Source organism: Lactuca saligna, chromosome 8 (assembly GCF_052625555.1).
Source record: "Lactuca saligna cultivar CGN05327 chromosome 8, ASM5262555v1, whole genome shotgun sequence".
Lineage (NCBI taxonomy): Eukaryota > Viridiplantae > Streptophyta > Magnoliopsida > Asterales > Asteraceae > Lactuca > Lactuca saligna.
Genome location: NC_136424.1, coordinates 11,046,968 through 11,072,886, shown reverse-complemented (window position 1 = coordinate 11,072,886; position 25,919 = coordinate 11,046,968). Strand labels below are relative to the sequence as shown.

The window sequence follows — 25,919 nt, the reverse complement described above, 5'->3', positions numbered from 1 at the left end:
TAATTTCCCAAAGACAAAGGTTTTCATTCATCACATAACACGAGTTGCATGATTCCAAGTTTCTATCCAACTGAAACTTAGGTGATGAGAATCCTTCCTTATTGGGCAAATTCTCGACACTACCACAAACGAAAGAATCAAATTCATATTGCTAACATAGAAACATACAAAACATCAATTTTTCATAAATGCCATTGTAAGGAGATGTAATAAAATAAAAATCAAAATTTTATTTATTTATAAAATGCGGAAAAAACTTTTCCTTACAACACAATTACAAATGAAAACTATGTTATTACATATTTCCTAGCAATCTATCATAACTCCTAAGCAGCGTCTCAAAAATCCGATCTTCGAACCATATGATTAAAATCCATCTTCGCGACTAGATTCAACATACTCTTTAATTAGGCTTCCTTCCTTTTGCATGATCCTACAAAACATCAAAATGCAACCTAGTCACATCATGTATTAAGAATCATCAATTAGGAGCTTAATAGAGTTAGACAGTATACTTACCTGAAGCAGAGTCAAACTTTTCGATTCTACCTTTTCTCAGATCTTTCAGGTAGTCAGGACAGCTTCACAACTAATGCCCCTTCTCTTAGCAACAGAAACATATAGAATCTTTGGGAATGATACTCGGGACAATCTCAGACTTAGCCTTTCTCTTTCCCTTGGAATTTTCTGGACTTCTAAGGTTTCCATCGTCAATGTCCATGGAAGTTTGGGGAGTAGATCTTTCAATCAAATTTGCTTTTTTAGTGCATCAAATCATTGCTTATTCAGCAGAATCAAGCAAATACGTAAGATCAATAAGGGTCATGTCGTGGTCTAACACATAGTAGTATTTAATGAACTTACTATATGACTCGGGAAGTGACTGAAGAACCCAGTCAACCGCCAACTTCCTCGAGACAACGACACCCAATACTCTCAGCCTAGTAATATGTGACTTCATCTCCAAGACATGAGTACACATAGGTCTTCCATCTTGATGTTTCATTGCAAGTAATACTTGAGTGACCTTGAAATTTTCAAGTCTTTGAATTTGTGGGTTAGGGAGAATAATTAAAGGATGTGGAGGAAGTAAAGCATAATATTGTGGAACATCATCTTTAAGAGGAAAGCTTGTTCCAAGAGATTTGGGAAGACCATAGTTGTCTGAACTAGACATTTACATGGGAGAAATTCAAGTTAGTTGATTTAAGCCCTTAATATAACACCCAAATGAAATATTAAGGCTAGGACCCAACACAATAATTTACAATTCGGAAGAGGGATGTCGTAATCCAATTGTAAACTATTTGAAGGTAGGTAAATGATGATTTAACAATTTCCACCACGAAAAACGAAAAAGAATTTTAGGTTTTAAGTGAATTAAAATTCCTACATTCTTTGAGATTCATTAAACCTTTCAATGACATGTTTAAATATCGATTGTGCCCTTCAAGTTTGTAACTGGGATGCCGAGGATCACAAACAAGGTGTGAATAACCATGCAAATTAGCTTGGTACACCAAATGTTACAACCACCTAATCAGTATGCCGGTTAACCACACACGCTCCATTGATCTATGATTAACATCAAGATACCTTTTCCACGCATTGTCAGTCCAGATTAGTGTGCCAGTTAACCACACACGCTCCATTAATGACTTAACAAAGTGTAAAGTGCAATTTCATGGGTTAGCACCAAATTCACATTTTCCTAAAGTAACCAAGATTAAGAATTTAATGAAAGTTTAGTTACTTTATAATTATCATTATACTTATAATGAAAATTAAAATGTTCTGTCAAACCCGTTCGACTAACGACCCTCCACCAGTCAAGGAAGCGGTGGGTGAGAGTGGACACTCATTAAACTGTCATTTTATAGGCAGTAACTGTTGGATTAGTGTCTAAGCCTGTAACAATAATTGGTAAGTACTTGACCCGATTGTGCATGGTCCTTTTGGGTTGCCTTCACCAAACAACTTGACTGGAGAAATAATTGAGAGATAGAGGTTATTATGATTTATTAATATGTTATAAGAATAATATATTATAGGAGAAATCATATTTGTTTAATTAATATTGGTCAATAATTAATTAAGAATTAATTTTGTGATCAAATGTAATTAATTAAACTAGAGGGGCTGAATTGTAATTATGTGATAGTTACAAATAGGGTAAGGATTATCCTAAGGATAGGTTGGACGAATTTAAGGTGATAAGGCCTTAGAATTCGTCCATGATAAGGATTCAAGGCTTATCTTATGGTTTGCTTGGTGGACAAGCAACTAGATAAGGATAAGGACTGAAACCCTATCTCTACACCTATATAAACACCCCTTTGGTTCATGAATTCGTCCATACCTTCCCAAGGCTTCTTAGAGACGAATTTTATACCTCTCCTTCTTTCTCTATATCCTCTCCAATTGCTCTTGGTGTTTGTGAGCCATTAGAGGCACTACACTTGTGGTTCTTGCTTTCTAGACTTAGGGTTTGAAGATTCAAGTTGTTATTACAATATAACAACAAGAGGTATGTAATCTAACCTTCTTAGTAAATTTCGAAAATAGAAATCATCTTTAGGGTTTTATTATGTGTTCATAATGTTGTGTATCTAATAGTGAAAACATAGATCCAATGTTGGGTTGCATGTACACATAGGATTGTTTGTATAAAACCCATCAGTAACCTTATACCCCCTTAAAGACCGGCTTCGTGAATGAGGCTTACTAACTGTAAGACTGACTTTACTCTTATATATATATATATATATATATATATATATATATATATATATATATATATATATATATATATATATATATTAAACCTATAATATTATAATAATATAAGAGTTGAATTTTAAACTTTTAAAATTCTAGAAATTGGAACTAAATGTGTCAAAAGAAGACTCTACATTTGCAAATTCCAAAACTTGAGGGCAAGTTTTGAACTATTCAAATACTTTTGGAATCCATAACATATGAGTTTAATATAGACTTTAATGAAAAGACTCTTGAAAATCCATAACTTGAGGACAAGTTATGGAGTTCATAAAAAACATTTATGGAAAAAACTCTTCAAGACCATAACCTATGAGTTTAATGAAGTCTTTTAAAAGAATAACTTTTCATTTTCCATAACTTGAGGACAAGTTATGCAGGTCATTAAAGGCCATAAATATCATCAAATAAACTAACAAACATGTCAAATAATGTCCATGATCTAGATTGAACTCATATGAACAAGATAATTCATATCAAACCAATTTCATGTAATTAGCATAATCATATAAACAAATACAAAACACGAAACTTTGACAATTATCTTATAAATTGGATAAGCGAGATCATTACCACATCAAAAAAAAGTTTATAAGTTTAAATACAGCTTAGGGTAATGATCCTAGTCCAATTCTAGCTAAAAACCTCGAAAATCTACATTCTGGAGCTTCAACTCGTCGAGTGCAAGAACAAACTCAGTGAGTTGGTCAAAATTATGCTTGGACTCGGCGAGTCCACTGTCCAGAACAGCAAAAATTTGATTTTTTAAGCTTAAACAACAAGTAGCATCAAGTATAATTGAAAACAACCCTAGGCTCTGATACCACTAAAAGGGTTTGAGCATTCCAACACTCCTAAGATGTACATGCAACCCTAAATACTTTGGATCTATGTTTTCTCTAGTATACATGCAAACTTTCAATATTCCAAAGCATCATCCTAACTAGCATATAATGGAGTACATATACTACAAAGTTCTAGTTAGATAACATACCTTTTGTTGTAGTTGAAAGCCTTGAACCTTTAAGAGCTTAGCACCAATAGTGTGAATGCCTCAAATGGAATCACAACACCTAGGACAAAGGGTAACTTTTGAGAGAGTATAGTTCACACAAGAAATCAACTCTATGGCTCTTCAAGAACCTCTAGTCTATCTAGCACCAATTTCACATCCAAGGGGCTTCTTATATAGTGTTGCAAAACTAGGGTTACACCATGCAAACCCTAATGTGCATGACTTTCCACATTCCTTAGTCTCCTTGGGTTTTAACCTACATGGAGTATCCATGGGTTACCACATGGGTTTAGCCCAACATAAAGAACTACGGATCATAAGCCCACTTTATAAGAATGAATGATTTACCAAATCAATCCCCATTTATTTAATTAGTCTCTTTTGATCACAAAATTAATTCCAAACTAATTCTTGATCAATACTAATTAAATAATATGATTTCATATTAATATATTACAACTTATAATATATTAACAAATCATAAATAACCTCTTCTCAAAAGTCCATCATATCAAATTGTCTTGATGATATGCAACCAAAATGGACCATGCTACTCTCGGGTCAAGTACATATCAAATATAGTTATGGACTTAGACACTAATCTAACATATTATGGATCAGCCGAACATGGACATGAGGCAAATCAGGTGGTTGGACGTAGTTAAGGATTACGACCAAGAGATCCTTTACCATCTGGGTAAAGCGAATGTAGTGGTGGACGCTTTAAGACGCAAGTCTACTGGGTCATCAGATGGGGTATCGTGTATGCGGATATCAGCGGATTTCCCACTTTTTGGATTGATTAGGGATGCTCATGCCGAGGTTGTTCAAGAAGAGAATTTTAAGAAAGAGAGGATCAGAGGTGAGATTGCCATATTTGTTTCGGATAGTCGTAGATTATTGACCTGATGTAGTCGGGTCTGGGTTCCAATGTCTATTGGGGTCTGACAGATTATGTTGGAAGAGGCTCATAAGTCTTGTTTTTATATCCATCCGGGGGCCACCAAGATGTATGGGGATCTGAGATTGAGCTACTGGTGGCCATGTATGAAGAGGGGGATAGCCTGGTATGTGGAGAGATGCATAACATGCAGGATGGTCAAGGATAAGCATTAGAGGCCGCATGACTAGTTGCATCCTCTATAGATTCCCATGTGGAAATAGGAACAGATTTCGATGGACTTCATCACCAATTTGCCAAAGACGACAAAGGGTTTTGATGCTATTTGGGTCATCGTGGATCGATCGACTAAGATTTCCCACTTTTTGGCAATTTGGGAGAGTTCTTCGGCTGAGAAGTTAGCTGAGGTGTATATTCGCGAGATCATTGCTTGCCACGGAGTTCCGATCTCCATTGTTTCAGACCGTGATGTTCGGTTCATCTCCCATTTCTGGCAGAAGTTCCGTGAGGAAATGGGTACGAGGTTGCACTTCAGCACTGCTATTCACCTGCAGGCCGATGACCAAAGTGAGCAGGCGATATAGACCCTCGAGGATATGTTACGGGCCTATGTCATCGATTTTGGTGGGATCTGGGACTACTACCTACCCCTTGTGTAGTTTTCTTACAACAACAGTTATCACTCCAACATTGGTGCTCTGCCTTTTGAGCTCTTGTATGGGCGGAGATGTCGTTCCCCGGTTTGTTGGGGAAAAGTTAGTCATAGGGTTATGGGATAGATCAAAGTAGTCCTTACCACGAAGATGATTCGGTAGATCAGACATAGATTGCAGACTGCTCAGAGTCGGTAGAAGATCTATGAAGACCAGCACCGATCATAGTTGGAGTTTCAAGTGGGCGACATGGTATTACTGAAGGTCTTACCTTGAAAATGTGTGATACACTTTAGGAAGAGAGGAAAATTGGGTCCTCGATATATTGGGCCATTTCGAGTGGTTGCCAGGGTTTGGCAAGGTTTCTTACAGATTAGACCTTCCCGAGGAGCTCAGACAGATTTACAGTATTTTCCACATTTAGCAGTTGCGAAGGTGCGTATTGGATGAGGATGTGGTGATTTCCTTGGATGATATTCAGGTTGATGAGCGCCTGAACTATGTTGAGAGACCGGTGGCTATCTTGGAAAGGAAGATGAAGGTATAACATAACAAGGAAATACCCTTGGTAAAGGTACGATGGCAGCACTGAAGGGGTTCTGAGAGGACCTGGGAGCCGGAGGCTAAGATGCGTGAGCATTACCCCGAGTTGTTCACCACAACGGACTTCGAGGACGAAGTATGATTCAAGTGGGGGAGAATTGTAACACCCTGATCTTGGTATGTTTCTTTTTTTCCCTTCATTAATGCAAAGTTTCAGTTTATCCCTTGAAGCCAATACGAGGGGCGTACCACTTGGTACGCTTAGCATACTAGCTTGAGAAGGTTCCGGACACCGTATGCATATGTTGTGTGTACGTTTACCTACATTGGGTGTACGTATGACTTCTAGAAACCCTAAAATGGGGTGTTTCACCCTATATATTCATCCTTAACCTTTAGAGTTTGCCTCATTTTTTGTCCCTAAACCTCCAGAAAACCCTAAGCGTCCCCTTAACCTCCATTTTTTCATCTTTGAGCTCTTGAAGAGAAATTTGTGTTGATTTCGTCCATCTTTGAAGAACCTAGAAGAGAGTGAAGTCCATAGCTTGGTGGGAGATATGAGATCCAGAACCCTTCATCACATTGCAAGCTTCCTAAGGTATCAAGTTCAAATCTTGAGTTTTCAATGTCTAGTTTTCTTTATGGGTTGATTTGGCACACTTTTGGTCCCTTTTGTATGGATTGATTGTTTAGGATGATTTGAAGGGATCATTTCTTTAGATCTAAACTTGTTAGAAACTTCCTTTGCATAAAGGTGCCAACTTTATGGGATATTAGTCATCATGCATGCATTAAGCCATTTATGAAGTCATTTCTAAGCTTAATAGCTTCATATAGACATGCACGAACCTAAAGTTAACAACTTTACGTGTTATTCCAACTCAAGGAAACCAAATCTATGTTTTGGGGATTTATCTTAAAGTATTATGAGCCTAATGGGAATAATGGCTTATCAAGGGAGTACGTTGAGCGTACAAGCCTATACATGCAGTGTACAAGCCTCAATGCGAGTACGCTTAACATATAGCTGGGTACGCCTTGTGTACTCAGTATGTGGCCTTTGCGATTTTAGGCTTTAAGTTTGGGCCACCTTTTTGGGCTTGGATGCTTAGGTCCTCTATGGCTCATCTGAGTGTTGATATTTTGGTACAAGTGAAGGATTAGACTCTAGGGTAAGGCTCAAGTAAGAATTGGGCCCAATTTGGAAAATTGGGCCAATTATGGGCCTTGGATTGTTATTTAGTGATTGGTCCTTTTGGATCAAGATTTGGGCCTGGGTATTGGCCCAAGTAAGGAAAGGGTAAAGTGACCATTTACCCTAATAATGGATTATTAGCTTGGATTGTAATCCAAGTATTAATTGGATGATTAGTATGTTGTGATGGTGCGAGGATTTTAGTGAACCAGCAGTCAGAGACTTTCAGTGGGATTCAACTATGTGAGGTGAGTTTTCCTCATTGTACTTACAGGTCGAATGCACCAAGGCCGACCCTTTGGATTTGATATCCTGTTATGTATGCATTTGTGATGTAGTGATCGGTTAGATCGGTATCCTGATATATAGGTTAATGATATGCTTAGTGCTTTTAAGATCTGTTTGAATGGCTATAGACTGTTATATGATTATCTGTTATATGTACACATGTTTGGTCGGTGGCTGAGGATTCACTGCTTTGTGCGTAAGCCAACAGGACAGGGCATTCCAACGCAATGGTTAAAAGGGCCTGAGGGTATTCCATCCCGAGGATGATTGGACCCATAGTATGTTGGCAATGCAACCCGATGGTTGAGGGGTCTGGGGTATTCCAACCCGGTGGTAGACTGGACCTAAAGTATATTGGCATTCCAACCCGATGGTTAAGGGGCCTGGGGTATTCTAACCCGATGGTTGATTGGGCCCATGGTATGTTGTTTTGGTTTATGTGTTATTTGTATGTATGTTGGTAGTTTTGGGGGAACTCACTAAGCTTTGGGTTATGTTTCAGGTACCTCAGATGATCGCGGGAAGGCAAATGCGTGATTGTGCATCATGAGGTATATGATTCCATAGCATGTCTCATGTAATACCCAATCTTTTACTTATTAAAATACTATGGTTTATAAAGCATTTTATGTCAATGAGTCTCATTTATAAAATATGGTCCCAAATTTTTCTCATTTCATTTACAAATACATTTGTAAAAATATTTCTTCGGGTAATACAATCGATACAATAAACCACAGTAAAGCGGCAAGGTTGCTTACGACAGGGAAGCTACACCTAACATATATCCACAACCTCTCTGCTATTAGTCCAAACTCAACTCTCAAGTCGTATCTCATAACCTAGAATACATGGTATTTAAACAAATATGTAAGACGATCATTGTCTCGTGAGCTGCATGGGTTTAGACACAAATCATTATCCAAATAATTTGATAAAATCATAACTTGTGTAACACCCAAAAAAAATTCTACCAAGGTACACCCACATTTATCAAAAAATAAATCATTTAAAAGTTTTACAAATAATATTGGTGTACATTGGCACTCTAGTATACACGAAGTTATCACAAGGATCGTGTTAGCAGCAAGCATAGGATCGAGCCTGACGTCACAATAAATCTAACTGCAAAATAGATTATCATAAAAACTTAAGCCTCACGGTTTAGTGAATAACAACTACTATAACATAATCAAATAAATTGGCTAAAGCATAAAATCATACAATTCATTTAAATTATATAAATTTCACATAATTGTCGCATATCCAATATAATCATTTCATCAAGGAATCTATCTCTTAGTAATGATCTATCTCTCAAATACCTATCTTATCAATAATTAATATCTCCCTCATATTTAATTCTCGATCCATTACCAATCTATCAAATAAGTTCTTTCTTTCAATTATAGTATATTCATCAATCGAATATCAATCTATTAACATAATTTAATATCTCAATAATTATCTATTTCTCAATATCTCAATCAACAATTAAGTATTATCAATAATAATCAACCCTATAATAATTATCATAATTATCACAACAATTGATGTTAGAGCAGTTATACTCACCTGGTTAGTCGATAGACTTATTCCAGTCTCAACTTTGCTCTTCCACTATCTATCAGCTTGTCACATAGTAACACCTATTAATCAAATAACAGGTTCCTCAGAACCTGCCCAGACTCACTAATAATTATACCCCGTGACCTCTTATAACAACAATAACCAAATATCATAATATTATCATAATAGGCTAAACCCGTAAGCCCATGGCTAAATCTCTCATATCGGGTATTTCTCAAGCAATAGGGTTTATAACCCTTGTCAACCAAACATTAAATTAATCATAAAATTTTCTCAATAATCTCACCAATAGGATCATAACAACTCAATATCACGAATACCCATAACCCTTATATGGGTCTAGTATATCTAATAATAATCAAATATCATAAATACAATTTATCGGGTAAAAGATACCTCATTATATCTCGCAAATCAACTTTATATCACCCGTACGCCAGCATAACATCTCCAGTATAGACTCCTGAGAATGGCTCCCGAGCAGCATCTCTCATCACGTACGCCAAAATACTCCAAAATGACTCAAAACACTCATATTTATACTTTGGGGATGCTCACATCGAGAACATATACCTTTCACGTCGTGAGAAGTGTTTAGACCGGTTTCTGCCACGTGTCTTGCTCTTTTGCCACATGTTTTCCTCGATTCATGCTGCTCACGTCGTGAGGAAACATCCCTCACATCGTGAGGGTCAAAGGTTTGACTGTTGACTTTCTCAATATAGCAACGTACTTTTATCAAATCTTCAAACGATCATAACTTCCTCATATGGACTTGGTTTTTGATGATCTTTATATCCACAAAATCCTCTCAACGAGCTCTATAACATTATTTAATTATCTTTTACTAAATATAATTTCTAAAAATAAAGCAACTCAAGGCTTTATCTGATTTGCTCAACTTATAATATCTATATTTCGTGAAATAACACCTGTTAGAAAAACTGGGTGTTACAACTTGACATGATATAAATAGAAGTAAATCATATTTTGCATGTCTATATTCAATACAATTCTTCTCAAGCCTTCCCAAGTTTTAGTTATATGTTGAATCTGATGTACATAAGGACCGCCCCATAATTAGGGTAGTCACGCAAAGTGACAAAAATATGCATATCCTTCATTGGGTTAATCATATGAAGTAATGAACTATAAAACCTTCATTGGGTTGATCGCATGAAGTGACAGATCACTAGACTCTTCTTTGGGTTGGTCACACGTAGTGACTATAAAGGCTCCAAATTGAGCTTAGTCGCATAAAACGACTCATACGATGACCTTTCCCTAAGAACTATAATATGAGTTTACCCGAGAACTATCATGCGGGTTTACCCAAGAACTATCATTTGGGTTTACCCATGCACTATCATTCAGGTTTACCCAAGAACTAACATTTGGGTTTATCCGAGAACTATCGTTCATATACGTTGACCTTTACGTAAGAATTAACATTCAGATACAATACTCTACTCATATAAAATGAAAACACCTTTTAGATAATCAATATACCAATCTGTAGCTAGCTAACCAATATTCATAAAAGAGTTCATTTATTCAAAAACATATATTTGCTAGCTAAAACACATTTCTTTTCAAACTAGAATCTTTCACAAATCATTTTCACATAAAACATTACTAATATGTCATGTATCCCAAAATAGGAAAAATCCACATGTACTTACTTGACAGTTACTGAAGACTAACTTTCGATCTGGCTTCTAACCTCGCGTTATTCCTTAGCTCAAATATTGGTCCAACGTGGACAAATACCAAGTTCCTCAAAACTTGTCTTATACACTTAAGATCTTATTTATTCATATTTACTATAGTGACCTTTGCCTTATCACTAAAAGAATTTGGTATCCATTTGTTAGCAAAACAATGAGCTCATTAAAAACATTACCAAATGACTTAACTTTGTAAGCCAATAGTCTAATATTACAGTGGGACAATCCTGTAAACTTGGGTTAACAACCCTCTTTATTTAATCGAGAGTTTCACTATGAAAACCGTTTTATCTATCTCTTCTCAATCCTCTCATAAGAACATCATGTTACGAGTTCACACATTATATTGGGTTTATCAATCCGAATACTATATTGGGTTTATCAACCCGTCACGACTCAATACTTATGTAAATAAAATTACATATTAACAATCAAGAGGATACCTTAGCCCTACGACAGTCGTAATCTCGACAAATGACCTCTCGAGCTTTGTCTGTAAATCATACGGATCCATTTTTGACAAACTGTATATCCCCGAAATCATCTGCGAGTGAACTACAGCTTTCGCAGCATTACCCTTGCATAGAGTAAATCGATTCTCAAATTTCTGGGACGTTACATCTCAAGTCCTATATTTCAATGACCTTATGAAGTATTAAGCATTATCTAGGCATATATACTTTTACTTTGTCTTAATACAAATGATCTATTTAACCTCGAATGATGCTGGTGGCAACCGACGATATCAACACCTCATCAACGAAGACCAATAGAAGGTGCAGAAATTTTTTTGTAGAAAGAGACGTGAAATTAATTTGGGAGAAAAAAACGAACGATTAGAAGGCCTTCAAAAGAAACGTGAAATCGGCAGAGAAGAGAAAGAGTCCCTCAAAAATCTTTTGGAGCAATAAAGATAAAATGAAAGATGGTGAGAACTAGAAAAGGAGGAGGAGACGATAGAGTGTTTATGTGATTCCGAAGGCGGTGGTTTCCACAATGGTTAAACCATTTAATAACTTTTTAGTGTTGGCATATTAGATCGATGAAAACTTAATGGTATTGATCTTTATTTTTCCAAAATTTTTTACTTTTCGTATCTCATATTTTCACTAACCTTTTGTATTTGAAAAAAAATCAAATGGTAAATGTTGTGTTCTTAAGGTTTTGTATAAAATGTTTACAAAACTTTTACTTAAAGGTGTGTTTAGCACACAACTTTTGCGAGCTACTAACTTATTACCTTTAAGAAAAAAAAATTTAAAAAAAAACTTCCCTCTGCAGCACGTCACCTGTCCTCGATACCTCTTGGCGGCTGGTGGTATTTTCTACAAACTAAGTAGTATAAATTTCAATAAATTATTTTCGTTATCTAAGTCGGCATACCATCAGTCTGTCCCGTCCGCAAAGAGGGTGTCCCGTCCGCAAAGAGGGTATACAGACTCGGGACTTAATTTTCGTACGAATTAAACAAAATTACGAAAAAATCCCTATAATTTAACTATTAGCATCGGTCAACAGTATGAAAGTCAAGTCCCGCAAAGGAAACTCTACCAACTTGTTAATCTTTCTTAAAAAGAGGAAATGACACATTAGTCCTACAATATTTTTCACATTTTACCATTAAGTCCCTAAAGTAATTTCCGTGTTTTATAAGGGCATAAAGTAGATGTTAACCTACTTTTTTGGTCACTGCAACATGATATATAACGGATTTTATAAGCCACATCAGCAAACAATTGAAAAACATCCTTCTTGTTCGCTTATTTTTGCATTTCAGTTAAAACCATTCACTCTCTCTCTCTCTCTCTCTCTCTCTCTCTCTCTCTCTCTCTCTCTCTCTCTCTCTCCAACAGAGAAAAAAACCCACACACATCTTCTTCTTCAATTGAAGCTCAGATACTACAACTGTCACACTACCTCGATTTTTGTAAGTTTATGAGGATCATCTTCAAGATTTTGGGATTGATCTAATCTCCATCGAAGTCATAAACCGATCCAGATCTTCAACCATGACAATTAACTTGTTTGTAGTTTGCAATAAAAGAATTTTCCGATCTGAATCCTCTGCTACTTTTCAAAGGTTGACATCGCAAACATCATAAGACAAAATGGACTTTCCAGTACTGGATGGTCCGTAGAGGTTATAGCCATGCTTCCAAACACGTCGTAATCGGTTATAATACTGTTTCAATTGAGAAAAGCCCCGAAATCGGATTTTACCTTCTTTTTCAGATATGAATCTATCGCCATTGTGTCGAAGGCAACCTAATGCGATAACCGAACAGACCTCCAACGTGGTAGCATCTCCGAGTTCATGTAAAGCTTCAGTTCCTTACATCTCGACTCAATATCTTTCGAAGCTCTGTAAATATGTAAATATGCTAAATATAAGATTGCAATTTCCTTCGCTTATCTTTTACTTTCAACTATGAGCATAAAGTTTTTTTTTTTTGTGAAGGTTTTGTTCTTCAATTTTTTCGAATTTGTTTGTCCAGGAAACCCTAGCACCGAGAAAGATACATTGAATGGTCTGATCGTCATCGAGGTAAAGAAAGACGCCGTTTGGTTTCTTCCCTGTGACGAGACGAGGTTTGTGAAGTCGGAATCTTCAAAGTGAGTTGTGTTATAGGAAATCTTAATTTTGATTATTTGGTTAACATTGTAGTGAGCTTAACTGTTTAGAATAAAAAACATAAAATAAAGTTGATGTGGCTTATAAAAAATGTTATATCAGGTTGCACCGACCAAAAAAGTAGGTGGATATCTACTTTATGTCTCTATAAAACACGGTGATTACTTAAAGGACTGAATAGATAAATATACAAAATCTCGTATGATTAATATGTCATTTCTTCTTTTAGAAAAGTCTCTCTCTTTACAACCCAATTACAACCCAATTGCAAGTTTACAACCCAATTACAAGTTTTCAACATTTAGACAATTAAGATGTAACTTAAAACCCATGGAGCAAAAATCGTAGGTTTGTATTACATAACAAACGGAAAAGCATTTGTGGCTTTTGAGCTTATAGTATACATTAAATCTACCCGGCTTCAATCTGAGCAGGGGTTTACAAAATTACCCTCGAATAGCATGTTGATTCTCTTAATATATAAAAGTATGAAATATTAAAAATGGCTAGGGTTTTCTAAGTGGTGGAACCATTAGTACTTTCCTACCAGCAGTTTTAACCATGATATGATTGCCACTCCTGGTGTACATCATTGTTGTTGATCCGAGTATATCATCTCCAAATCCACATGCCTTGAAGAAACCCCTGAGGGTAATTTAGTCAATTCACGTTCTTGTTAGTGGTTTCAATCCATTATTACCTATCTGCCCATCAAAATTTGTTTCGATTTACTTACATTTCTTGATCCGAACATAGAGCTGCTATGTCATATATGCCTTTATTTGTAAGCAATCTGCAACCAAATGGACCTTGCATTAGCATGATTCAAATAGCACATTTCCCATTTGTCACTTTTATTATATAAGCATCCAATCTGTAGTTCTGCACTTCAATTTTTCTAGGATGATAGATTTAAATTACCAAAAACCAATGAAAAATGCTGTTAAAAGATTGGGTAGCTGATGGAATTTGGGATTTTCACAGACCTTATAATCCTTTGGAGAATCATACGCCCGATTCCTCGACCTTGTAATGAAGGGATTACCTACACAGTAACTGACAAGAGATTACATGAACATACAGCCATTAAGGATCCAAGATATCGGGATTCAAGAAACTTTCTTATGGAATCTTGATCGATCTCAAGATTACATGAATACAAGCATGATCTATTACATAAACTCCAACGATTGGAAAAAACAAATGCCAACAAGTAATCGAACCTACTTTATGCTAAAAATTGGATGAATAAGCGACCACTTTATTTAGGGTTTGTACCATGACATCGTAAATTGAAGCAGTCAATCCATTATCAGAAACAGCTCGGCCGAATCCCACCAATTTCCCGCTAAATGGCGTCAATGGAATCATTCTTCGGTACCAATCACCCCCAGTATTCAAATTTTCCGGTAACGAAGCGACAGTTTCTGGTCTAGCGAAGACGGAAACAACGACAGAGCTATGAGAGAGAGCGATGCGGAGTTTGTCGACGTCGACGGGCTCTACACGTCCGTCGGGGGAGATGTTAGGGAAACGGTGGCAGGAGTGGTTGCAGGAGCTATAAAGGTTTTGCAAGTGAATTGGGTTTACGTCTGAGAGATTTGTGGATATGAAAATTGGGGGACTTGGTGGCCGGCGATGGAGTGTTGACCTTTTTTGGCTGTTGAATATTTTGGCCGGCGGTAGGGTTTGGAATTTGGGGTGGAGAGAACCACCGTGAACTGAACCAACGACCGCCATGTCTCCCTCTCTCCGTCAGTTCAGTAAAAAACTGCGAGTTAAAAAGATTTTTTCTTTCGTATATTCATTTTCTTTTAATCAAAACGGTCACAATCAATCGGAAAGTGTACGTAGATAGCCACTTTTCCTGATCAAACAATTAATTAACGTCCACTGCAACAACAAGATAAGAAGAAGCAAGTAGGGCCTCTAGGGGGACCTTATCAGTAGCCCATAACCCAACTTCTACTATTAATTCCTTAACCCTAATAACTATTGTTGCTCAACTTTGATCGCATCTAATAATTAGGAACGAACGATCGTTCAAGTACTCGTTTATGATCGAAACACCTATTATACAATTCCTGTTTATATATGCGCTCTATGTGCTCGATGAATTGCCAAGCAGGGATCTTTGGCATGTTCTTCGATAAAAGTTTCTATAGCCTGATTCAACTATGCAATTTATTTAAATCTTGTGTTGCAAGGGCAAATTTGTCATTTGATCATTTTACTTCTTCAAGTTTGTATAACAATGATGTATTAAAGAAGCATAACAGAATATGCTCAAAATCCATGCTGATAATATGAAAAGCATGATAGGGTATAAATTCCAATAAGCTGAATAGCGTGAACCATAAGCCAGGAAGAAAAGGAAGGGTGCAAAATATCTCCCACGTTGACTAATTTGACCATCTCCTCCTACATCAAGAAACTTGGGTCAAGTTTCTTCACTTGAAGCTGGCCATGGGAGGACCTGGTTGTGAATCCGTTGATAACTTCAAAACTATCCTGGAACAAGAAGGAATTTACCATCTTTTATCAGGTGAACTCAAGGTATGATTATGAATCAATTCCAACAAAACAAAAAGTAATCTTTATGCTGAATTTGATCCAAAATATACTCTCTTTTGATTGACTTCTACTTTTCTAGGTACCTTTATCATCATGTAAACAGAAATCAGTTTGCTTATTGTTCTCTGCAAACTGGAGTAGACCTTGTAAGGCTTTTATACCACAACTTCTGCAAACATACAACGCCCTAAAAGATGTTGACTATGAACTCGAAATTATCTTCATATCCTTTGACCGAGATGAAAATGGATTTAAAGAACACATGAAGTCCATGCCATGGCTTGTGGTTCCTTTTGATGTCAATTTACAGAAGAAACTTGGTAATTTATACAAAATTAATCAAATCCCATCGTTTATCCCATTGAATATCGACACAAAATTGCTTGCAAAAGATTCCGTTGGACTCATAAAAGACTATGGCCCCGATGCATTTCCGTTCACCAAGAAAAAACAAGAAGAGTTGAAAGCTTTAGATGAAGCAAAACGTCAAGAAGGGAAGTTGGAACATCTTTTTACAAATGGGATTGATAGTAAAGGTGAAAAGGTTAGGAGTTTAGGATTTATTGGTTTTTTTATTATAGAAAATTAGCTACCAAGATTGGATAAGTTTAAAGCTTTTTGTGTTCTTATTTGTAGATATGTTCATCGGAACTTGTGGGCAAGACGATTGGTCTTTACTTTGGTGCAAATTGGTGTCCACCATGTCGTGACTTCACTACACAACTCATTGAAGCGTATAATGATATTGTCAAAAATAAGGATCAAGAATTTGAAGTTGTATATATTTCAACCGATAGAGATGTTAAAGAGTTTGAACTCGGATTGACCAAAATGCCATGGGTAGCAATTCCTTTTAACGATAAAACAAGGCAAGATCTTTGTAGAATCTTTGAAGTCAAATGGATTCCAACTTTGATAATTTTAGGACCAAATGGGAAAACAATTACCACAAATGGGCGAAAATTGGTTTCGTTATATGGTGCTAAGGGTTTTCCGTTTACCGAATCAAAGATCTTGGGGGTAGAATCGTCTTTAATGAAAGAAGGAGATGAATTGGCTCGACAAGTAATGGACCGTAAACACGAACACATTCTTAAACTTGATATGGCAAAACGTTACATTTGTGATTTTTGCAAGAAACAAGGGTCGTTTTGGGCGTTTTCTTGTAATGTTTGTGGCTATGACCTTCATCCAAGTTGCATTGAAGAAATCCATTGCTAGAAAGATTTGATATATGATATGCTATTGCTATGTAACATAATGTATGGACTTAATTATTAATTAAATCAAAATGTATTATATGTTTGAATGAATACAAGTAGGGATTCATGTGTTAAACACTTAATTCAAATAACTATACATGGTTGTTTATATCAACTAAATCTACACATAATGATTTACTGTGTTAAGACGAAGAGCACGACTTAATGTATTTAAACGCCAACCAACTACCTATTTGCACTTCTTCATTCCTCCCAACTTATCTTATGTTAAAACTGTTAAGAAGATAATACGTGATTATAATGTAAAGATAAAACGGTCGTTTGTCTTATTCATATGGTTTATAAAGTCTTGTAAAAGAAACATATATTATTATATATATTAAGTTATTAACACCTTAATGTATACTAACACTTCATGAACACATATATCATTATCTATTCAGGAACAAGACTTGATAGAGAAAAATAAAACAACCGCTAAAAATGAGTTATATAATCCGCTACGACTTGTGAACGATGATGTTGACACCATGGCCAGGTTGTACAACCATTCTATAAGCAGGAGAATGTTGATAGTTTGGAGATAACGAAAATTTGAACTTGGAAGTGATGAGTGAAATGACAACTTTCAGTTGGGCCATAGCAAAATTTCGGCCCAAACAAGACCGGGCCCCAACCCCAAAAGGAACATATGCTTGTGGGCTTTTGCATGCTTTTGTTACACCATTAATGAACCTGTCGGGTCGAAATACATGGGAATCCGGGCCCCATATTTCCGGGTCACGATGAAGGGTCGGGATCAAACTCCATATGCATACTCCTTTAGGCACGTCCACGTGCCCTATCTGCGTCCTTTCTAGTGCCTCACGTGACACAAACGCTGCCGGCGGGAACAACCGCATCGCTTCTTGAATCACCATCGTCACCTGCGCATTCAATCAGATTATGACTTGTACTCACTGCATGAATAGTGGTACCCTGTTGAGAATTATGGAGTATGAATTGTACCGATTTCAATTTAGGGAGTGAATCAACATCGAGAACACCATTAGGGCAAGCTTCGGACATTTCGTCGGAGATGTGAGTTTGCCATTCTGGGTGTAATGCGAGCAGCATCAAGCACCATGATGCAGCGACACTCGTCGATTCGTGCCCGGCGAAGTAAATATTCTTACAGTTATCGACGATGAAATGTTTGCTTTCGTCTTTGCTGGCGAAATGATCCATGGCTTCTTCCAGGATCATTTGCAGAAGATCTTTCTTCAACAATGGTGTTTGTTGACATTTTCTTTCGCATACAGCTTCCCATATCAATGAATCTATCTCTTTTTCTAAGCTCTTTACATCTTTCCTCAGTCTGTATCATATAATAACTTGTTATTCGATATTCATCCATCAGTTTGATGTAAAAAAAGTTTTACTGTTTTTGCAGCTAGCTAGCTAGCTTACCCATAAGTAGGAAGGCCAAAGAGCATGCCTTTAGATGAGATAGTTTTCTGAAGGGTTCTAAGCTTGGAGAAAATCTCTTTGCCTTTTGTATAAGAGCTTCCAAAACAAGCCCTTGAAATCACATCTGCAGAAACAGCCCTCAGATCATCATCTACTCTTATATCGGCTATTCCACTACCTTCACCTTCGATGCAAGCTTCCCATTTCCTCAAAAGCGGTTCAGCCGATTCCGACATTAGCCCCACCATACCCTAACCAATCAACACACATCTAGATATGTTAACAGGTAACAGATACAGATACAGATACAGATTGAGTAGGGAAAAGTAGCTAGGGAGGTACCTTGACTTTATCCATGAAGAATTCAGGGGCAATAATTTTCCTTTGGTGGACCCAAAAATGGCCATTTGATCTGAGGATTCCATTGCCAAGGAGAGGAGAGAGTCTTTTGGTAACGTAAGAAGGTTTACCAAGTCCAAGAGTGATGGACTGGTTCATTTCTTTAACAAGCTCTGGATCATTTATATACAGGTGTTGTTTATTCCCTGTCGAGTATGTATATATTGAACCTGCATTCAAACACTTACACTTGATATCACAAATATGCCAATTCATCCTTTCATTTATGCTATTTTGGTAATTAACTTTTATGTTAAATAAATAATGTCACTATAACTAATTAGAATTCTTTGGAATTGATAACACTTGGATAACTAGTTACCTTATAGATGATGGTTTGGTGGATACAAAAATTAACAGTTCCATCATATATAAAAAATAAAATTCCGAGATTTTTGGGCTCTTTTAGATTTTTTAAAGAGGGGTTTTGCCATGAGGGCATTTTCACCAAAAGATGGTCCCACAGTGGGGTTATTCAGGAAAAGATGAAAAAAAGAGGGTTTTGGTTTTATTTTCTTTTGGGTAAAAAATAAAAGAGTAAATTACACGAATAGTCCCTATGGTTTAGGATAATTTGCACGTTTGGTCCCTAACTTATTTTTTTAATTCGAAAAGTCCCTACTGTTTGTTTTTGTTACTCGCTTGGTCCCTGATTTATCTAAAAAATACTATTTTGCCATTGATTTTTCGATTTATTTAAATTAACACACCCCCAATCTCACCTCCTTCACCTTATTTTACCTGCCCACCATTTTTTCTTATTTAAATAATAATCTTTTTAGGTAAGATAGGGACCAAACGTGTAACAAAAACAAATAGTAGGGACCAAACGCGTAACAAAAACAAACAGCAGGGATCTCCCTGTTCCAAATTAAAAAAATAAGTTAGAGACTAAACATGAAAATTACCCCAAACCATAGGAACCATTCATGTAATTTACTCAAAATAAAATGAAATTCACTTCCAAATTGGAACAATGCACCTCTTGTAACGAGTTGAATGGATTTTTGTGATGTGATCCAGTCAGCATACACATATATTATATATAAATCTTTTTATTGATTAATGGAGTAATATGTAATATTTAGTTCACAAACCGGTCATTATAAATATTTCTGATTTCAATAAATATATATATATATATATATATATATATATATATATATATATATATATATATTAATTTTTTTCTCCTTATCTTCCAACCTATATGATAAATGTCTTAAAATATAATTACTTTTATTAAAATATGATATTTATCACCATTTTACATGGGTATGACTATAAGTAAGAAGAAAAAAATGAAAATATTTAATTTCTCATGTCAATGCTCAATTTTAGATTTGATTTTCATTTCAAAAATTATTTAAAAATTAGGTTATAAATTTAGTTCTTTTATAATGAAATAGTCATTATACATGGGCGGATCCACTATAGAGCCTGGGGTACCCTGCAATACTCCTCAAAAAAAAAATTAGTAATGTAATTTTTTTAGTTTATATGTGTATATATACATAATATTAGTATGTTTAGCTTGGTTAAGATGGTTAAGGCTTTAATTGGTGTTTTCAAAGGTTGCAAGTTCAAATATTCTTTCAAACATTTGTTTTTTTTTCTACAACTCCGTTTATATGGCTTTATACGGATTATACCTATTATATTATGATGTGAAAATTAAACACGAATATTGAGTTGTCCAAGTGGCAAAGGGTTGAAGTTTTATGTGAAAATTAAACACGAATATTGAGTTGTCCAAGTGGCAAAGGGTTGAAGTTTTAACTTTGAGGTCACTATGTGGAATCTTGGCCCTTAACATCGGCCATAAAAACATAGGTCTTATACATCATATGTTATATAAGTTACAAAAGCTTCTCAATTTTCAACAAATTAAATTTTCGAATGGATTTGGGTTTAAACCAGAAACCGAATTGGAAAACCGAAAACCCAAACCCATCAGTGTGTGATACCCCTTTATTTTGATCTTGTCACCGCTACTGTATGTATGTGTGTGTGTATATATATATATATATATATATATATATATATATATATATATATATATATATATTAACTCCAAAACCTCTGTTAATTTACTAACGAATTCTTTCACTTTATACATATAAATATTTGCATCCCATTCCGTGGATAGAAATCATAGAATGTGCAATATTTGTCTTAAAAGGACAAAGAAAATGAAAACAACGACATCACATATCAATAACACTACTAATGATTCCATCCAGCTCATAATATCAAAATTAATGGGTACGTATTTGAATTCAAAGAACCTCTCGTTCTCAAGCATTATAGCATGCGCAGCTTAGTGGACTTGTACCTAAGTCCTAACCCTAGCTATGCTCACTTGTACCTTGGAAACTACAATAGTAATATTAAATCTATTTAATTCATCCTTCTTAAAACAAGATAGCGACAATGCAGTGGGCTCTTATGTATATAATTGTTTAATCTACAAACGTGTTTTGGTATCAATAAATGTAAATATACAATGCGACAGCTATTAATATTTATAACACTTAATTATTACTTACACAAGATGTTTCTAGACCCACTTGATTTTTAATTTAGATTTGAATATAAGAATCAGAAAGGACGTTGGGGGAACATTGACACATCGGTTTCATGAAAAAGATAAATACAAAGGGTACCAATCTAGTATTTTCTTTTCTTAGAAAAAAAAAAAAAACGAAGTTGGTGATGAAATATATGTTCTATTAAATATTTGTTCATATATGATATTAAGATGAATTATAAAAGATAACGTTGTGTTACTATACCTATGAATGGTTATTTGAGATTCAAATAAAAAAAATGTTGTCTTAGTTCTTTCAAAGAAATTATATTATCAAAAGTTGTGCGAAATTTGATCAATTGCTTATTTATTTATTTATTTACCAAACTTTTTGAACAAAATTAAAGACGGTGTGTTGACTTAACGTCTCAATCTTATCCTATGTTAAAGTGTGATTTTTAAATAATAAATAATTAATCATTGTATCTTAAAGAATAGGAAATTGCAAAGATTTGCGAAGATATAACCAATCAGACCAGAATAGAGAATATATTGGTATTTCTTTATTTAAATAATAAATATATTACATAATTTATATGTATATAGTGACATGCATATTGCCCTACACGCGTCATATGTCCCACACGAACAATCTTCATAGACAAGATAGTTTTCAAGTTTATCATGCATTCGTCTTTATAATGTTTGTAATTTACTTTTTTGAATATTATGATTTTTTTATGTTTTAAAAATTGTTGTTTTGTGTTTCTTAAAAGTCGGTACAGATTTAAAACTTTAGTTTAATTATTATACCTTTTTATCAAATCTTTTAATTTCTCCAAAAGAATGACGTACAAGTTATTAACTTATTGTCAAGCTTTTATTATATCATATGATATTCATTTAAAAAAAATTTGTTTGGCATTAACAATTTCAAGCTTATTAAGTAGAGTCTTGACATTTATGTTCTATTTATCTTTTTTCCAATTTATGTTCTATTTATCTTTTTTCCAACAAGCTTCATTTAAAATCTTGTTCATAATAATTATATCGTGAAAAGTATGTATGGGTTGTTATCTTCGATTAAGGTTTCTAATATATATTCTTAGGATATAAAAAATCTCTTTTATTTAATAAATTTAATATTTATGGAAATCGTATTTAAAAAAAAACAATCCGTACAAATGTATTTATTTAAAAGTAAAATTATAATTATTTAAATATACCATTGACAACATTAAAATAACTATAAACAAGATAAAAGACCCACAAAGATTCGGTTCCAACTTTTCCCAAATTGCCAATGAGAATCAGGATGATCAACAATTGTAACCTTCATCTCGTTTTTATTTTTTAGATTAAAAAACCATTATAATTGCATACATCCAAAGAAAACATCATAATCCAAAAAACGAGAACAATTGTATCCCAAATTTTGCAAATATTCAAGTTTATAAAGAATTAAAATAAGTGGTGATAAGGCATAACATACCGTATTGTTTCCTCCATTGTTCAAAGTATGGGAAGAGAGTAGACGTATAATCATCACCTACAAAATCTCCATCGCTTGACCTTGAAGCTTTCATGGCGATTGCAGCCGCTTGAATCTTCTGCATCTCACCCACATTCCCATATGGAAAAGACGGTTTTGGCCCTCTGATTCCTTGCTTTTCGAGCTTTCTTCTTAGTCTTTGCGGTTTCATCCATATAATATTCAAGAAGTAGAAGGCTATAATGGTAATTACAGGTAACCCCACATGAATAAGAAGATTAAGAACCAATGAAGAAGAAAGCGTTTTCATTTTTATTTGATGGGAGCCACTGCGTGTTCACTTCACGAGATGAAGGGAGGGACTACTTATAATAGAACAGCCTGCATTGTGGAAATGGAATTTTCTAGTTCGTAAATATGTACAACTTTTTATGAATGATGTACAAGTATATGATTCGTGCGTGGTCTGTGATTGTGAGTTTAGGGTGTGGAGAAAGGGATGGTTTTATAATACTTGAACAGTGAGACTCTTCTTGTGGGTCATTATGTGTCTTTTACTTTGATGCCCCTTGTACTTTTGTTAATTTAAACTTTGGCTCCTCTAGTTTAAATATACTGCATCGAGGTCCCCATTAGATATACTAGAATTCTTTTTGTTTCTAGAAACTTTTTTTAGCTTCTTGTTATGTGGATCGAAGGTTTTAATGTTTTACGAGGTTGTCAAGGAAGCCATAAAAGGTTTTCTATAATACTATTACGATGTTTGCAAATGTTTTTTTTTTTTTTTTAAGAACAGTCTCTTCTAATAAGGGTCATAATTAATCTCACATAAGAATATAAAATTATGCATTATGTATCATGTCCTAAATAACCACAAACAAATCCAAAGTCACCACAAACAAAACTTTATGGCTACAACAAAGGGCAATAACCAAATTTGAACTTAGATAAGAGATATCATATCCCCCAAAATGTTTATATTGCCAAAAGTTGTTGGCAGGACGAATTAATTTGATGACAGTTTATTGATAATAAAATAAATTTGTAGTTGGTTTAGATTGCTGGGTGTAATATAAACGATGACGTTTTCTACTTTTTATTATAGATTTTACTAAATATAGAAATTCAAAACTATTTTTCCTAGCATTTAAATCTTGACTTGCCAACTGTCATAAATCGTCATTGTTACTTGGGCTATTTTGACTTTTAAGTAAAATTAAAGGAATATAATATGAGTTGATAGTTGGTTGGGCGTCTTTAACCCAAGTATCCAACATCAAAATTCATTTTCTACATCATTTTATTCTCGAATCTATCCCAACCTTAAAAAATAATATAATATCAAATCTTTAATCTCTAAATATTATTAAAAGAGAACCCTTAATTCACCAATGAAGCAATCAGGGTCTTTGATTGTATCTCAATCTAATGATTTCCACCCTTTGATCAAATTGATGACATCATCTTTTCAAAATAGAATTCAAACATTTAATTATAGAATCTTTAAATTTAACAATTACATTTCAAACACAATTACATTTAATGATAGAATCTTTAATTATAGAATCTATTCATACTTTCTAAAATATATTTCACAATTCGTGCATAATTACATTTAATTATAGAATTTTTAAAATCAACAATTATGTTATCAATTGAAGCATATCATTCTATTTAAATATGAAGTATCAGTTGCGCCATAAATCTGACCATAAACATGAATAACCGCCCATTTTTCTCCTCTATTTTTTTATCTTAAACCATAATTCCCTAATCCTCTTCGTTGTCATGTCAATGATTGTGATTCAATTGATGTTTTGTGTGTTCACAACAGAATGTAGCACCATAAGGTGGTTCCTTTTTGCTCATGCATTCTTAGAATTTGCGTGTTGCTTTTTCCTTTCATCTCCAATTATCACAACTCTGTTTTGGCTTCACACAAATATCTGGAAAACGAAGTAAGCATCTCCTTCAATACATCTTTTAAGAATATATGTCATCATTAACCCTAATTAATATTGTTAATAATTGAACTCCCTTAATTATAGTTTTTGGCTTCAAAATTCAAACATGTTTAGTTTTTTTTTTCTTTTTAAAAGGCTCCTTAAATAAGCATATCAATAATTATGTTATTTTTTAATATATATATATTAAAACAAAAATCATATGACATCATTTTAAACAATTTGGTTCATTGACTGTATTTAAATCATATGTTTTCCACACTTAGATCAAATTGTTGACATCATCTTCCGAAATGGAATGTATTTAATTCCAATAAAAACTTTCCAATTTTTAAACAAAATTAACTTAGATCCATTGAAATAGAATATATTTAATTCTAATAAAAACTTTCCGTATTTTAAATTTTGAATTTCCAGTTATAAAGATTTTAAAAATTGTCAACTTTAAAAACATATTACTAAAAATCATTTCAGTTAAGGCATTAAATATCAATCATTAATATAAATACATTTATATTAGCAAATTATTAATATAAAATCCATTTTTATTAGAAACCATTAATACAAAAAAATCAAATTCAAATTATCACATACATATACGATTCATCCTTGAATCCGCGGCTTACACTTATTTTCAAATGTCGGTACCTTCTTTTGCTTTTTTATATTTTTTTGTTCCTGTATCAAATATATGTATTCATATATTTCGATTTGCTTTGTCACAACTTACATGAAATTGATTAACATTTTTTATGAAACTTTTCAAATAAATAGGAAAAGTTATTACGTACCTTTAATCCAGAAAAAAAATAGTGTACTTTGATGGAAACCAGTTAAAACATAATATAGAGTAAGTACATTGTTAGATGATGTTTTTAAAATGTTAAGTATGATTTTAAGGTTTAGGGCAAAAATGTAATTTTATTTGTGATAGAATAAAGAAGGAAGATTCGAATTTACCTTTTG

General features: G+C 34.3%; 3 protein-coding genes across 3 annotated transcripts; 1 reads left to right on the top strand and 2 right to left on the bottom strand.

Annotated features, from left to right (window-relative positions):
- Nucleotides 1-13,653: 13,653 nt before the first annotated feature.
- On the bottom strand, nt 13,654-15,195 carry LOC145009258 (Acyl-CoA N-acyltransferases (NAT) superfamily protein). The gene is made up of 4 exons (XM_078967950.1): nt 14,601-15,195; nt 14,309-14,367; nt 14,059-14,115; nt 13,654-13,967 (listed from the first exon to the last, which is right to left on the bottom strand). The coding sequence occupies exons 1-4, from the start codon at nt 15,060-15,062 to the stop codon at nt 13,829-13,831; spliced, it is 717 nt and encodes a 238-aa protein (XP_078824076.1). The 5' UTR covers nt 15,063-15,195; the 3' UTR covers nt 13,654-13,828.
- Nucleotides 15,196-15,495: 300 nt separating this feature from the next.
- On the top strand, nt 15,496-17,250 carry LOC145009256 (protein kinase C-like zinc finger protein). The gene is made up of 3 exons (XM_078967949.1): nt 15,496-15,878; nt 15,976-16,440; nt 16,533-17,250. The coding sequence occupies exons 1-3, from the start codon at nt 15,789-15,791 to the stop codon at nt 17,115-17,117; spliced, it is 1,140 nt and encodes a 379-aa protein (XP_078824075.1). The 5' UTR covers nt 15,496-15,788; the 3' UTR covers nt 17,118-17,250.
- Nucleotides 17,251-17,468: 218 nt separating this feature from the next.
- Nucleotides 17,469-23,345, bottom strand: LOC145010723 (cytochrome P450 714A1-like). The gene is made up of 5 exons (XM_078969242.1): nt 22,990-23,345; nt 18,911-19,137; nt 18,569-18,819; nt 18,128-18,476; nt 17,469-18,045 (listed from the first exon to the last, which is right to left on the bottom strand). The coding sequence occupies exons 1-5, from the start codon at nt 23,297-23,299 to the stop codon at nt 17,620-17,622; spliced, it is 1,563 nt and encodes a 520-aa protein (XP_078825368.1). The 5' UTR covers nt 23,300-23,345; the 3' UTR covers nt 17,469-17,619.
- Nucleotides 23,346-25,919: the final 2,574 nt, after the last annotated feature.

Excerpts from the sequence above, each read along its gene's own strand:
- LOC145009258 (XM_078967950.1), bottom strand. The coding sequence starts at position 15,062 with ATGGCGGTCGTTGGTTCAGTTCACGGTGGTTCTCTCCACCCCAAATTC. Across the intron at positions 14,368-14,600 it reads CTTCAATTTACGATGTCATG|GTAATCCCTTCATTACAAGG; the intron begins GTACAAACCCTA and ends GTTACTGTGTAG. Across the intron at positions 13,968-14,058 it reads CTATGTTCGGATCAAGAAAT|GGGTTTCTTCAAGGCATGTG; the intron begins GTAAGTAAATCG and ends AATTACCCTCAG.
- LOC145009256 (XM_078967949.1), top strand. The coding sequence starts at position 15,789 with ATGGGAGGACCTGGTTGTGAATCCGTTGATAACTTCAAAACTATCCTG. Across the intron at positions 15,879-15,975 it reads TTTTATCAGGTGAACTCAAG|GTACCTTTATCATCATGTAA; the intron begins GTATGATTATGA and ends CTACTTTTCTAG. Across the intron at positions 16,441-16,532 it reads TTGATAGTAAAGGTGAAAAG|ATATGTTCATCGGAACTTGT; the intron begins GTTAGGAGTTTA and ends TCTTATTTGTAG.
- LOC145010723 (XM_078969242.1), bottom strand. The coding sequence starts at position 23,299 with ATGAAAACGCTTTCTTCTTCATTGGTTCTTAATCTTCTTATTCATGTG. Across the intron at positions 18,820-18,910 it reads TCTTCATGGATAAAGTCAAG|GGTATGGTGGGGCTAATGTC; the intron begins GTACCTCCCTAG and ends TTGATTGGTTAG. Across the intron at positions 18,477-18,568 it reads TTTGGCCTTCCTACTTATGG|ACTGAGGAAAGATGTAAAGA; the intron begins GTAAGCTAGCTA and ends TATATGATACAG.